General features: G+C 39.7%; 1 protein-coding gene across 1 annotated transcript in view; it reads right to left on the reverse strand.

Moving 5' to 3' along the window:
• Positions 1-387: 387 nt before the first annotated feature.
• IRAK3 (interleukin 1 receptor associated kinase 3) overlaps positions 388-14,107 on the reverse strand; it is a 54,908-nt gene continuing 41,188 nt past the window's right edge. Inside the window, exons 9-12 of the mRNA XM_057557204.1 lie at positions 10,079-10,277; positions 9,682-9,744; positions 9,423-9,587; positions 388-7,489 (exon numbers count right to left, since the gene is read on the reverse strand). Of these exons, the coding sequence (XP_057413187.1) occupies positions 6,974-7,489; positions 9,423-9,587; positions 9,682-9,744; positions 10,079-10,277 (943 nt within the window). The 3' untranslated portion in view covers positions 388-6,973. The remainder of the gene's footprint in view (positions 7,490-9,422; positions 9,588-9,681; positions 9,745-10,078; positions 10,278-14,107) is intronic.

The raw sequence follows: 14,107 nt of genomic DNA on the forward strand, positions 1-14,107 counted from the left end.
TAGGTTGCTTCTTGAAGTACTTGAAGTAAGTATAGATCTTAAGAGTAACTTTTAAAGATTTTACCAAAATCAACTAATATTTAATTACAGATATTCTCAGTTGTGTACTGTGATCTCTTCTCCATTCTTCTGTATTTCAGCTTGTCTGGTTTTTGCCTCTTGGACTGCTTTTTTATAAGCCCTCTCAAAACTTGTTACTCAGAGGATACCAGACAAATCTATGTGGAAGCTTCAGTCACTAAGGTTGGAAGACAGAAATAATAAAGGGCATCGGAATAAAAGCATTATTACCAGTTGCCAGTTGTTACCAAGGGCACAGCTGAGAGAAGAGTCAGGCAAATGTAGAAATCTGGAGAACATTTTTTTCCAAAATAAAAATAGCTTTATTGTTTTCTGATAATAAAAGTGATACATGCTCATTATAAAAACTTCAAATACATAAAAGTCTAAAGAAAGTAAAGATCACCCAAACGTCACAGCCCAGAAAGAAACCATCATTAACTTTTTAGCAAAGATTTCTCTATGAAACACATATTATTTTAAAATATCTAATGTTATAAATGGGCCCATATTAAACATACTATTCGGTAGTCTGCTTTCTCATTCAATAATAGTTCAGGGACAAATTTTTTATAGCACTAAACACAGATCTAAACAATTTTTAATTAGTTGCATACAACTCAATTGTATATTTGTGCTGTAATTTATTTAACCCATCTTCTATTGAAGAATATTTAGGCTGTTTCCAATATTTTAATATCCAAACATTAAAAAGTACATCTTTGCCCTCATGTTTACACACTTGTGAAATTTTTATTCATTAGGATAAATTCCTAAACAAATTGCTGGGTAAAAGTGTATCACCATTTAAAATTTTGACATACTACCTTCTAGAAAGGCTGTACTAATCTCCACTCCTGCCAACAGTGAATAAGAATGCCCATTTGCCCATATTCCTGTCAATTGTTTTAATCTTTGCCCATCTGTGAGGACAAAATTAATAATAATTAAAAATAATAAAAACATATTTATTAGCTGTTTTCATTTTCAAATAGGGGATACTTTTAATTTTTTAATTTACTCCTTTTCAGAGCAGATATTTCCTGGGCTTAAATAAAGAATTTTCAGTTTGTATCCCCATCAGTGTGACTCAGAATGAGAGTCAAATTCTTTGAACCTCATTTTCCTTGATCTTATAGTAACAGAACCCAGCTCAATAGCTTAGATGATGTGTGAATGCAGCTAGCATAGTACTAAACACACCAATATTAACTGAGTCTGAATCTCCTGCAAGTACACTCTTCCTACCTTCTTACCCTCTATCCCAATTAACGTTCGTCTATAAGAAAATTTTAAAACTAAGGAGCCACTGAAAAACACTGGAAATACTCTCTTGCTATTTATAGAGATGACCATAAAAATTTGCAATTAGGCAGATGACATCAATAAGAAGGCTCTTAAGTGAAAGTTTGGTGGGTAATGCAGGTTTGGTAGACATCTTTGGAATAAAAATGCCTCCCAAGGAAATACCTGCAATAAAATCTAATGGACCATCAAATACACATAAATAATTTGGGACAGAAAGATGGAAGCAAAATACAACAAACATCCGTTTATTCCCTGTCAAAATGTTGGCTTGTCATTGCGTAGACATGGTTTGGGAATGTTTTTCACCATGAAGCAAATTTATAAGCAACATATACGATTTCTAATTCCTCTTTTCAAAGATATCACAGATATTAATATTTGAAATTAATAACTTTCATCCAAGAATGGTGAAATGGAACCATTTAAGCAAATGACTGATGACAGTCTGGATATTAGAAAGACTGACTTTGGGTGCAATCTAGATGACCGTGTTGAGACACTAGATACCGATGATTCTGAAGAGGTTTTGAAGGATTATTCAATTCATTCATTTTACAAATATTCGTTGGGCCATGGTATGTGTCAGGTACTGAGCTAGCTGTTAGGGACACCAAAAGGAGCAAGATATAGCCTCTGCCCTCAGGGAAGTTTCAGTTTTATGGAGGAGAGAGAAGTCAACAGGCAGTTCCAGCTTGGGGTGATGGTGCAGTGAGGCATGTGTAGATGCTTCTAATTTCTTAGCAGAAGCCTGCTGAAGATGGCATCAGTAGCCCAATGAATGCCCTGAAGAAGTCATAGGTCAGTGGAAGAACAGGTGCTGTCATGATTGCCACGAAGTATGCCATAGACACTAACAGCGAAGCAACAGGCTAGCATGGAGACATGAGCTATACCACAGGACAAGGAGAAAACCTCTCTGAACCCTGACAAAAGAGCTGGCAGAGAAGCCAGGGTCTATGTCTGGAGAATACTCTTGAGACGACTCAGTTTGGCTGGTCCCATGGAGATCTGCTGGTTAGTGTTAGAACTGAGATTACAACTCTCCCACAGCATTTCCTGTTCATCCACTCACTCATTTTTCACTCAAATGTAAGTTCCATGAGGGCAGGGATTTTTGTTGGGTTTGATCTTCACTGTATCCCCAGCTCTTAGAACAGTGTCTGACACAAAGGAGGCCATTGATAAATATTTATTCAATGAATGAATGGATGAATTCATTGAACTCATATCAAATGACTGCAGAGGTGGGTGCCTGAAGCAGAGGAACAGAATAATGAAAAAGGCAGGAAACATGGTGAGGCTTCTGTGCCTACTGAAAAGTTTTAGAATCAACAAATAACCTTTGCATAGGGGCCTGAATCTGCAGTGGCTTCTTTGTGTTGAGTACAGGAAAGACCATGGGCTTTGAAGTCAGACAGATGTGGGTTCAAATCCTGGCTTCTCCAGATCTGGGACGACCTTAGGCAAGTTACATACCCACCCTGAGTCAGTTTCCTCGTCTATAAAATGGGATTCATACCTTCAGGGTGGCTGTAAAGGTTAAACGGGAAAAAACATCCACAGCTCTGGACCCAGTTCCCTTTGCCCTCACCCCATCCTTCCAGCCCCCGAGATGGGGCTGTGCAGAGGTAAAGCTGTGGACCCCTGGCTCCCTGGGTATCCATCCTGGAGTGCTTCTTGGGTGTTCTTTTCTATTTCTCTTAACCCCTTCTCTCTTTCCAGGAAGCTTCTCCAAGACACCTTCTTTGTCCTCTCGAAAGTGCACAGTAAAGGGCAAGCCTCCTCACCCTTTCAGCCCTTACTTTCGGTTCCAATAGTTTATGGTTCAAATAACAGACATCACTGAACAGTTAACTTGGGTAGATGCCTTTTCGTCCTTTCTAAAATGTTTGCTCCTTACTTGGTACCCTAGCAGCTAACACAGTGCCTTGATTCTTCATAAATGCTACTCACGTAACCCTCACTTCCTAGACTCATCATACCTCAGGTCATAAAAGCTGTTTTACACAAGCTGATGTACGACCTTATGAAACTTCACAATTATGCAGTGGGTCACAGATCATTATAACAATTCTCCTGAAGCCAATAAAATTGATTATGTCAGAAATCTCATACCTAATTTCAAAAACAACAAAATACCTTCTTCATGTTTTGGGGATTGTAAAATGGCACAAAAACCTATCAAGTAAATAGGATCTGCCTGGAGGATTGCCCATGGTGCGTTATAAGGATGAAGATGAGTGAAATTCTTTACTAATTCACGTTTGCTGATCAGAGGAAACACTTGGGGACTCATTATTGGTTTCTTCATGTGTCTTAGTCTTTACATCATGAAGCCACAAAGGTATCCTCTTATTGCCTGTAGCAGGATGCAAGATTTAATTCCTATCAGTTAACATTTATTAACATACCCACTAGAAGGCAAATCTAGTAAGGACTGGATCACTCAATAGAAAATTCTGGTAATTTCTAGCCACAGCAGTATCTGCTTACCATATCATTAATTAGGTTATTGCCAGCTAATCTGACTTGGTCTTTAAGATGTCCAAAATAGTCACACCCTAGCAAGGTGATCTAGTTAAAAAGATCATTGACTAATAGTATTTCTAGAGCTTCTACTCAGTGCTAAGCAAAATCCCATGTAATAGGTTGGGAGCTAGCAATCTGTGTTTTTAACAAGCCTTCCATGTCATTTTGCTGCACGTTAAAGTTTGAGAAACTGCTTTAAGTCAACTAAGCAAGTTCAAATCAACATCATACCAACAGATTACACATGTGATGAATAATGGTGTGGGCCTGGTGTCAATCAGAGCTTCCTTAATGATCTCTCTTTGAAGGTACTGAGGGATTCAGATTCAAAGTGAAGAGCAGTTTAACACAGAGTCAGTTCTTGATTACCTTGATTACCTTGTTTGAATTATTAGTGGCAACTTCACACAATTCCAGGCTTATTTGCCCGATTCAGCCAAAATACTTTCAGACTACATAAGACAAGCTAAATCGGCCTCAGAATGGTTGGCGATATATAAGGCCAAATGTTGAAGACTTTTACTGATTCTTTGATTAACGTGTATCATCAAGAGTTTTCAAACTGGACAGGTCACAAGAGGTAAAATCACATGAGTCTAGTGCAACCCTCTCCCCTGACAGTCTTAGCACATGGGCAGTTTGGGAGCACTGTGAACACATACTTCATGCTCAGATGGGGAAGACAGCACTGGGCAGCCAGGTCACCCCAGACCAGCCCTCAGGGATGGCCTCTCCCAACTGCTTGCCTGGGGCTTTTATCTGGCTTGTCAATCAGGCTAAGGCTTACTGTGTTTTGAACCTCACTTCCTGCTATGAGATCCTTTTCCCCAGAATTGTAGCTCCATGTTTCTGACCTTGGTCTGTTAACCTGACCCTGATTTCTGATGACTTTCTTCTTTGATTAATTGTTCTTGAATCTGGGCTCCAATCTGACTATGATTAACTCAACCGTACTGACTTATCAAAAAAAAAAAAACCTACAAAAAACAAGCATAGGCCTATTCCTTTGATGCAGAGAAAACTAGAGGTCTGCCCTTTTATTATAAACATCCTGGAGAGGGAGATTCTGCAAATCCTCTGGAAATGGTTTTCGTGGAGTGTTTCTGTCCATCATCATAAAGACAGTCATTATCCCCACTTTGTTCATTTACTCCGGAATGTTTATTATAGCTGAATTTTTGATTATGTGGGTTCACAGAGATAATGTAACTCAATTTAACTTATAAGGAAACACCTGCTCTGTATAGGATAACATGCTAGGCCCTGAAGAGATGGACCCTACACAGTCAGGGAATTTGATAGACAGAGTAATGGCCCCAAAGATGTCCATGTCCTAATTCCACAAACCTGTGAATATATGACTTTAGAGGAGAAAAGGGATATTGCAGGTGTGATGAAATTAAGGATCTTAAGATGCAGAGATTTTCCTGGATTATCTGAGTGGGCCCCATGCAATCACAAGGATCTTTTGGAGGGCCAAAGAAAGAGGAAGTGGTGATGAAAAAGAGTTGAGAGAGAGAGGAAGAGAGAGATCTAGATTTAAAGATGTCATGTTGCTGGCTTTGAGGATAGAGGAAGAAGCCATGAACCAAAGAATGCATACAGCGTCTAGAAGCTAGAAAAGGCAAGGGAACGAATTCTCCCCTAGAGCCTTCAGAAGGAATGCCAAGGACTTCTGACCTCTAGAACTGTAAAATAATTAATTTATGTTGTTTTAAGCCACTAAGTTTGTGATACTTTGTTATAGCAACAGTAGGAAACTAATACAGGAGTTTACCATCTAGGAAGAGAGATGTGATAGCACAGGCAACTTGGATATAATTCAGAAAGTGACAAATATAAAACAGAAATACAAAGAAATTGCTACAGATGATACAAATGAACTTATTTACAAAACATAAACAGATTAACAGACACAGAAAACAAACTTATTGTTATCAAAGGGGAAAGGGGGGGTCAATTAGGAGTTTGGGATTAGCTGATACGAACTACTATATATAAAATAAACAACAAGGTCCTACTGAATAGCACAGGGAACTATATTCAATTTTCTGTAATAAACCATAATGGAAAAGAATATGAAAATGAATATGTATATATGTGTATAACTGAATCATTTTGCTGTACACCAGAAACTAACACAACACTGTAAATCAACTGTACTTCAATTAAAAATCTTTAAAAATGGAAAAAAAAAAAAGAAATTGCTATGGAAATGTTGATAAAGTGAGTACTATTGGCTGGAAAGATTAGGAAAGCTTCCTGGAGGATGGCAGTTATGGTGGGCCCTGAAAGATTGGGTAGGATTTCAAAAGGGGGAGATCCAGTAAACACCAGGAGTAAAGGCACAGAGTTGGAATCAAACAAAAAACTGACCTAGGCCTTTATGACCAGCCATTTTCTTGGAACAAAAATTGCTTGACTAAAATTTCATACATTCTACTCAGGATATAATAGTCTCTATGTAAAAAAAATTGTAATAATAGTCAATATTATATGAGATAAACTATCTTAAGAGTTTAAATACAGAAATACAGATCTTGGGCATGTCATGGCTCATGTTCAGATAGGCAGACTTGACAGGGATGAACAGAAATATACTAAGAATCGATTGAAATAAGCAAAAAGGCAATTCTTTAAAAAGGTATGGTATCATTAACATTTACAAATTAGACATTTCTGATGACCTTTGAAAGCAAGCTAAACCAAAACAATGGAATCCAACTGAACTGAATGTTCTTGGCAGACTGGAGGCTCTGAGGACTCACGTGGATGTTGACGGAGAAGACACTGAAATCCACTTCCTTTTTGGTAGGTTTTGATTGTTTTGTTTGTCTGAAGTCAGAGTCTACGATCTTAAGTAATTCTAAATGGTTCTCATTTAGTCCAGGTTTGATCATGAGGCAATGATCGTGCTATAATAAAATTTTAAGCCACTCTGTTCTACAAGTTGGAAGGAATGGAATGGAATTGTTCAGATCATTGATCTGCATTACCCAAATTCACCATCAATCATCCTCTTGGCACTACCGATAAAGACAATGTCTTCCCAAGATGACACCTGTACTCAGGTGCCTCAGCAATACTTGCTTTCTTCTTTATCTTCTGGTGAAATTGATGCCTTTTTGTACTGTTCACATTCATTCCAGGAAAATTCAGAGGAACAGCTAGTCTCCACTGGCATGCTCCTGTAGGAATGCCCTGGAACTTCTGCAGAAGGGTCCATATTCACACCAGAGGCCCTCAAGTCCTGGGATGGAGCTGCATGCTTTGGAGACCAACTTTCTTCACAAGGAGAACTGGGCACATTGCAAATGTCCTCGTTCCTCCCACTCCCTGTCTTTCTGTCAAAGCCCAGGAATGTAACCTCAGACTGGCTGCATTCAAAGGGAGTTTTCTGAGTCGTTCTCCCTTTTCTCCAACCTTTATCATGAGGCAGCGATGGATTATTCTGGTTTTCATCATCTTCCACTGGAATACTTGGTACATTATCGAAGAACAGAGGAGAAGGACTCCTGAAGGACTTCAAGGATGTGGGAGGATCTTCCGCAAAATACAAGCTGGCTTGAGTACTTTCAAGAACAGTTAGGACCTGATTAACCAAGAAGCCAACACACATTGAATGAAGTCTGAATAGTCTCTCCTTTTACCTTTTTTTTCTGTCTACCTATTAAGGAATATTCTCTGATTTTCATGAAATAAGTTCAACTATAGAATTTGAAATGTGAAGGAATTAAAGATTAGCTAAGCTCCTTCATGTTAATAAGTTAATTAAGTGACTTGAAGCAAAGTAGAAAAGAAATTGATTATTAAGAGACCTGACTTTAGGCCTAGATTTGCCACCAACTACTTTGTGACCTTGGATGAATCTCTTATCATTTTTTACTTCAGCCTGAATATGTGGAGGATTGGAAGGGGTCAGGGGATGGTGAACCCAATCTATAGTTCTCAAATGCCAGACTACCTAGGGAAGCTTTCTTAAAATACAGATCCCTTAGCCCCAACCTAAAGATGGTCATTCAAAAAATACGGACGTGGGGGCCCAGGGATCCGTATTTTAAAAGCTTTGCAGTTGATCTGGATATGCAGCTGAATTGAGAACCATTAACCTGATATAAAATAACATACCTTCACACACACACGTAATTAAAAAAATACACAGAGAGCTTTATAATTTACAAAGTGTTTTCACACACATCACCTCATTTAACCTGCACAAACATTAATATCCTCACTTTATAGATGATAAGGCTGAGGCTCAGAAAAGGGAATCACTATCACCAGCCAGTAAGGAGCAGACCTGCTGCCTGACCCCACGTCTTCTGGCTCCCAATTTCACGTTCCCTCCACTACATATCTCAAAGCTCCTTTCCGGGCCCAAGATTGCAGGTCACACAGCTCTTACTGGTGGTGTCAGGCCTAGAAAACAGCTCTCCTGACTCCCAGGTCAATGGTCTTTATATTCTGATTACGTCAACTCCTTGTTTAAAACCCTTCCACGGCTCTACAATAGACTTAGGGTGGAATCCAAATTCCTAGAATGGAATTCATGTCCCTCGATCACCTGGAACCTCCTATTATTTTAAACCCGTCCAGTTTTTGCTCTCCACCATCCCACTTCCATGATGCTAGACTATCTGCAGTCTTGGTGCCAAGGAATCCACTGCACCTCTGAGCCTTTGCAGGTGTAGATTCTCTCTGCCTGGAATGTCCTTCCATCCTTAATACGTAAATCCAACCTGTTCTTCAGATCATAGCTCAGCTATCACCTCCATCAAGAAGCTTCCTTGACTTCATAGGCTGGGAAGTATTCTGACTCTATGCTCCCATATTGGCCTGTGTTCTCATCTATCATCATGCTTATCTTCTGGTACCGAAACTTCATGTTTACAGATCTGACTCTCCCTTTGGACTGTGAGCTGAAGGGCAGCAGTTCAGTATCTTGATCACTGTTGTATCACCAGCACCTAGTCCAAAGTCTGGCGCGTGCAAAGCAGGTACTAAATATTTGTTTATCGTAAACAAATAAATGTCTAGATGATTAAATGGATGGACAGATGAGTAAATTAAAAAATCAATAAGGGAAATACATGCTACATTTTTTAAAAAATTGGCTGCATCACGCAGCATGTGGAATCTTAGTTCCCCAACCAGGGTTTGAACCCAGGCCCTGGCAGTGAAAGTGCTGAGTCCTAACCACTGGACTACCAGGGAATTCCCGTATGCTTCATTTTTAATGGACCAGATCTCTTCACGAATGTTGAATAAAATATTCTCTCCAAATTAGTCACTTATGTCTTTTCATTAAATTTTTTGTGGTTGCCCTGGTTCTACCCAGTAATACCCTCTTTCAGAGTACCAAACGATGTGACTTTTTGATCTGGAAAAGCTATCTATTAGGTGAGAATTCTCTGTTGGGAGCTGCATTTGTCTCATTGATATTCACATAGATACACAATTTATCCAATTTAGATTTTCCATGGTTCCATGGACTCAGTTTTTAGTAAAACCATGGGTATACGCACTTCATCCATCGAGGGTCTTAATTTTGCCCGCGTTGCAGCACACTGGCCTGCCAAAGAGAACAGCTTGGCAGAAAAATTCCGAGGACAGGGATGTACTTTCTTATCTAGAAATGAGATACACGAATCAAGGCCTCTCTTCTCCAGCAATTCTATAAGGAGATCCCTCTAGGAAGAAAAGGAGACAACCTCATCATTGAGAACTCAGAATCTATCCGAAAAGTGACCAAGAAATAGGCACGGAGATGAAGACAACTCTTACCAGCTGGATATGCTTTGGCTCATCTAACACCACTTTACAACCTGTCAGAACTTCCATTATTACCTACAAGGAATATACAGAAAGTCAGCTACGTAATATTAATACTATACACATAGTAATAATTACTAAATTATTATAAATATTATTAAAATATTACAAATATTAAATATATACACATAATTAGTCGTGACTATTAACCTCAATACTGAATACAGTTCATTCTAATTAATGACTTTACATTTCATTACTTGATTGATTACACAAAATTAATGTATAAAACAATGAGTAACAAAAAATCAATAGGTCTAAAAGCTAAAGCCTTTAAAATAATTCTTGGAATTTAGTGTATTCTTGGCAACAAACTCTTCGACTTTGTTAACTGGTAGTTGGTACTTACAATTCCAAAGCTGTAGACGTCTGTTTTAACAGAAAGTTTGCCCTGTCTGATGTACTCTTCTGGCATGTACCACAAATGCTTACTGCTGTTGCTGGTCATGCTTATGACAGAGCTCTGAGGTTCCAGGTGGGGTCGGATGTGTGCCAGGGCAAAATCAGTTAGTTTGGGTTGAAACTGATCATCCAGAAGTATGTTTGCACTGAAATTGTGATAAAGGGCAAACAAGACAAAAACATCATAAAGGTATCTCGAAAACAGGACAAGCTCGCCATTATATCTGATCAATTCCAAGTATTCCTTGTCCATAAGCTGAGGGCCTTTAACTGTTGCGTGATCCTTGTACCTACAAGGAGAAAGTCAGAGAAGGCCTGGCTCTCTAGACTTGTATCAATAAGCACAGTCCTCATTATTCTCCTTGCCTGGTCTTTTCTCCCCAGATATTTCAAACCTGGCAGTTTCTAAGGCCAGCTGGGGTCTCACACAGCACCATCTATGTTATTCCTTACCCGTTCTTCCGTTTTCTCAGTTGGAGAACAGTGGTAGCTATCCTGAACCTCTGAATATGGGGAATACATTAGAGCCAGATCCTACCTTCGACCCAGCTCTAGATAAGAACAGACATTTAGTTCTTAATGACTTCTTCCATAGGTGTACACTTCACTTGTTCAGATCAAGGCTAGGGCTTCCGGAGATGCCCTGATCATTTCAGAGTCCCGGGGTATTTAATGCAGGAGTTTGCCAGGTGTGCCAGGAGGCGGGCAGAGAGTTTCATTAACTCTCATTACCAGGACCCAAGCTTCTGCCACCCTGAGAGCCTGGCTCTCTTCTGCCCCCCTGGCCTACCACTGCCCCCCACCCCGCTTTATTTCAGCATAAGAGGTGGACAGCAAAGATCTGAATGCCAGATTTTCAAGGTCAAACATCTCATCCTCTTCTTCTTCCTCCACCCTAGCTTTAAAGATGCTATAAAACCATAACTTAAAAGAGAATGCAAAAAGCTGAACTGGTGAAACAGAATCCCTGAAGAATAGGTCTTTTCTAAGTACAAAAGGAAAAAAAGAAACACCACCACTCATAATCTAATCCATTTATTTGATCCTCAGAAAAACTGGGGAAGTTTTCAGCAACTGGTGACTCATGCTTCTGTAAGAGTTAGGCAGAGGTGAGCTGAGTAACCACAGTGTTACACAGCGTTACACAATAAAGGACTTTGGGTTACACAGAGGACTTTGGGTCAGTGAGAAGCCATCAATAAGAATGTGAAATTGTTCCAGGGCACTGCATTTACACTTTGAATAATGAAAGTGTAAAGACAAATTGTTTACCAGCAGACTTTAGTGTACAACATAAATTTTGAGTCCAGTGATTTACTCTGTTTTAAATAAAGGTTAATGGTAGCTGAGGAAGAAGGATGTTCTCTTTTAGGAAACTGGGAACTGCAAAAGGCCCTTCAACAATCAATTGTACCTGAATTCTTCCCCCTCCTTCAACCTCAAATAGAATGTTCAAACATAAGGTGCCTTCAGCTACCTTGCAGGTCAACTGAGTGCATTCACCCTACGGGAGTAAAAACAGACTAACAAAACAAAGACAACATAAAGTAACTAAAATCACGTAATGACAGAATGCAACAAACAGATGAGAAACATCCAATGGCCCACACCTTCAATTTAGTGCTTCTACCACCTATTTCTTCTCTCCTCTCCCACAAGGCTACTTACTGTAGCAGAGATACCAACACCTCTCTAGATAACTCTTCTAGCAGAAGGACTAGCAGTGGTACATTCAGGTGATGGGGAAAATCCCACACAAAGTGGTGAATTTGTATTCTGATTCTGGGGATGTTACTTCATCTCTCTATTGCTAGGGGTCTCTAGGACAATTCTTTCTGGGTACCTTTTGCTCACGTTGTCTCCTAATTTAAAGCTGAAGCCCTTGGGCCTTAAATATAAAGCAAGATGATATACCTAGATTGTAACGCAGGATCTGAATTTAAGTGCAAATATGTTTGACATGTAAGCGCATGACTGGTTTTTAAAAATCTGTATCTATATTTTGATTTTAGGGGGAGTTGTTGGTACTCAGTAGCCCAGTCCCTGAATACCTGGCAACTCTCAGGAAAAGTCCAGACTTCACTTAATTGGCCCCAGAGATAAAGAGCACCCAACTGGCTCTCCATGACAGCCTGAGGCAACAGGACAGCTTGCTGTCTGTGTCACTGCTGTTGCAACACTAAGACACCCCTCACCAGATGTCTTGCCTTCCCTCACCAGATGAGGGAAGACCCAGTTTCTCCAACAGCCTGCAGATTACTGGAAAAAGGCATACACACCCTCTCCCACTTCAGCATGCAGTGTATCTGGCCTCAAATGATGCGAAGCTGAAACCCTTTATGTCCCTCTTGGATTATACAGCTTTCCCTTTCTTTCCCATTGACCTAGGCAGCACTCAGAGACAGTATTATGGCTTGTTTTTGCTTTACTGGTGTCTTGTGAGTCCTAGGCCCAGTCAATAAGGGGTCTTCTTCCTTTAAATGTGAAATTTCATCTCTGACCAAACTAGCACAACTTCCCTAAGCCTCAACTTCCTTGTAGGTAAAAAGATCCGATAATGCTTACCTCACAGGGTTGTTACAAGGACTAAGTGAGAAAACATAAGCAGAGTGCCTGATGCACAGGGAGAGCCTCGAAACATGCTTTCAAGGATGTAGGCTGGCCACTGTCCATCCTATACCCACCACCTTACCTTAAAATCCTACAGAACTTGGTTAGGTGTCTCTAGAAGTTCAAGGACACCAATTTGATGTTACAAAGGTACAGAGGGTTGCAGGATAACCCTGGAGATCTGAACACCCTTGGGTTAATCAGTTTCAAGGCATTGGTTGTGTTTCAAAATAGTTTCAGAGAACTTCTGGAAGAACCTGACTAAACTAACATTCCCAGATATTTTAAGACCATGGAGACAAAAATATACATATTGTTTGGTATGTACGTGTGCATGCATGTATGTATTCCTGTATATAAATAAATGAACATTGGGGTTTAGAGACAATAGTGGTAAATAAAATTAACAGGGAAAATTTTAATTTACGTAATATTTGTTTTGGCATTCCTTAGAAAAAAATGAACATATTTGGATATTTTAGAAGAAGGCAGGCACTAGGGGGAAAATAGGAAAAATCTGAGGAAAAAGAATTGCCATATCTAAAATGTTTCTGAAAAACAAAAGTAGTTTTTTTTGGCGGGGGAGGGGGGTGATGTCAGACAGGGAGGAGACTGGTTAATTAAACCATCAATCAAACAAACATTTGCATTCCCTGCACTTTCGGTCCCTGCTAAACGCTGAGCTGGAGCCCAGTGGCCTCGCCACACACATCAGGTCTTGGGGGTAAAGGCAGGAGGAGCTTGGGTCCATGGGCAAGGGTGACGCAGTCACACTGAAGGAGCCCATCTGTGGTTGCCCACCCTCCTCCCCAACTACTCAGGTCTTTCTAGTCCCTCACAAAGGAAATTCCCTACGCACTTACTACGACCATATATATTTGATCAATTTCCATTTTTAAAAAAATTCATTTTTAAGCAGATGGCTTCTTCCTTCCTTTCTTTCCTAGACCACCTCCCTCGTATGAAAGACTGTTTCACTTGGCAGGAGACACGCGGCCATACCATAAGAGAACATGATCTTGTAGGAAACATTAGAAATGTTCCCCAAGATTATCTCCTCACTTTGGCAACATTAACAAGAATGAATGTCTGGGATGAAAAATGCTGGGGATAAAATGCATTTCAATTTAAAATCATTCATAAATGTGAAAACAGTTAAGCTCGCTGAGGAATATGATGGAAATAACAAGAAGGTTTACTGCCTTCAGATGCTTTTATGTGATCCCGTAATTCAGAAACATCTTCGTTTTCCCCAATAAAAATGTGAGGGTCTTTCGCCAAGAACAGAGACTTCAACTCTTTAGGATTCTTTTCTTTCAATCCTTTTCCTCCTCAAATTCCACCATCTGGAAATGGATTTTGTTTT

Source organism: Balaenoptera acutorostrata, chromosome 11, assembly GCF_949987535.1.
Source record: "Balaenoptera acutorostrata chromosome 11, mBalAcu1.1, whole genome shotgun sequence".
NCBI lineage: Eukaryota > Metazoa > Chordata > Mammalia > Artiodactyla > Balaenopteridae > Balaenoptera > Balaenoptera acutorostrata.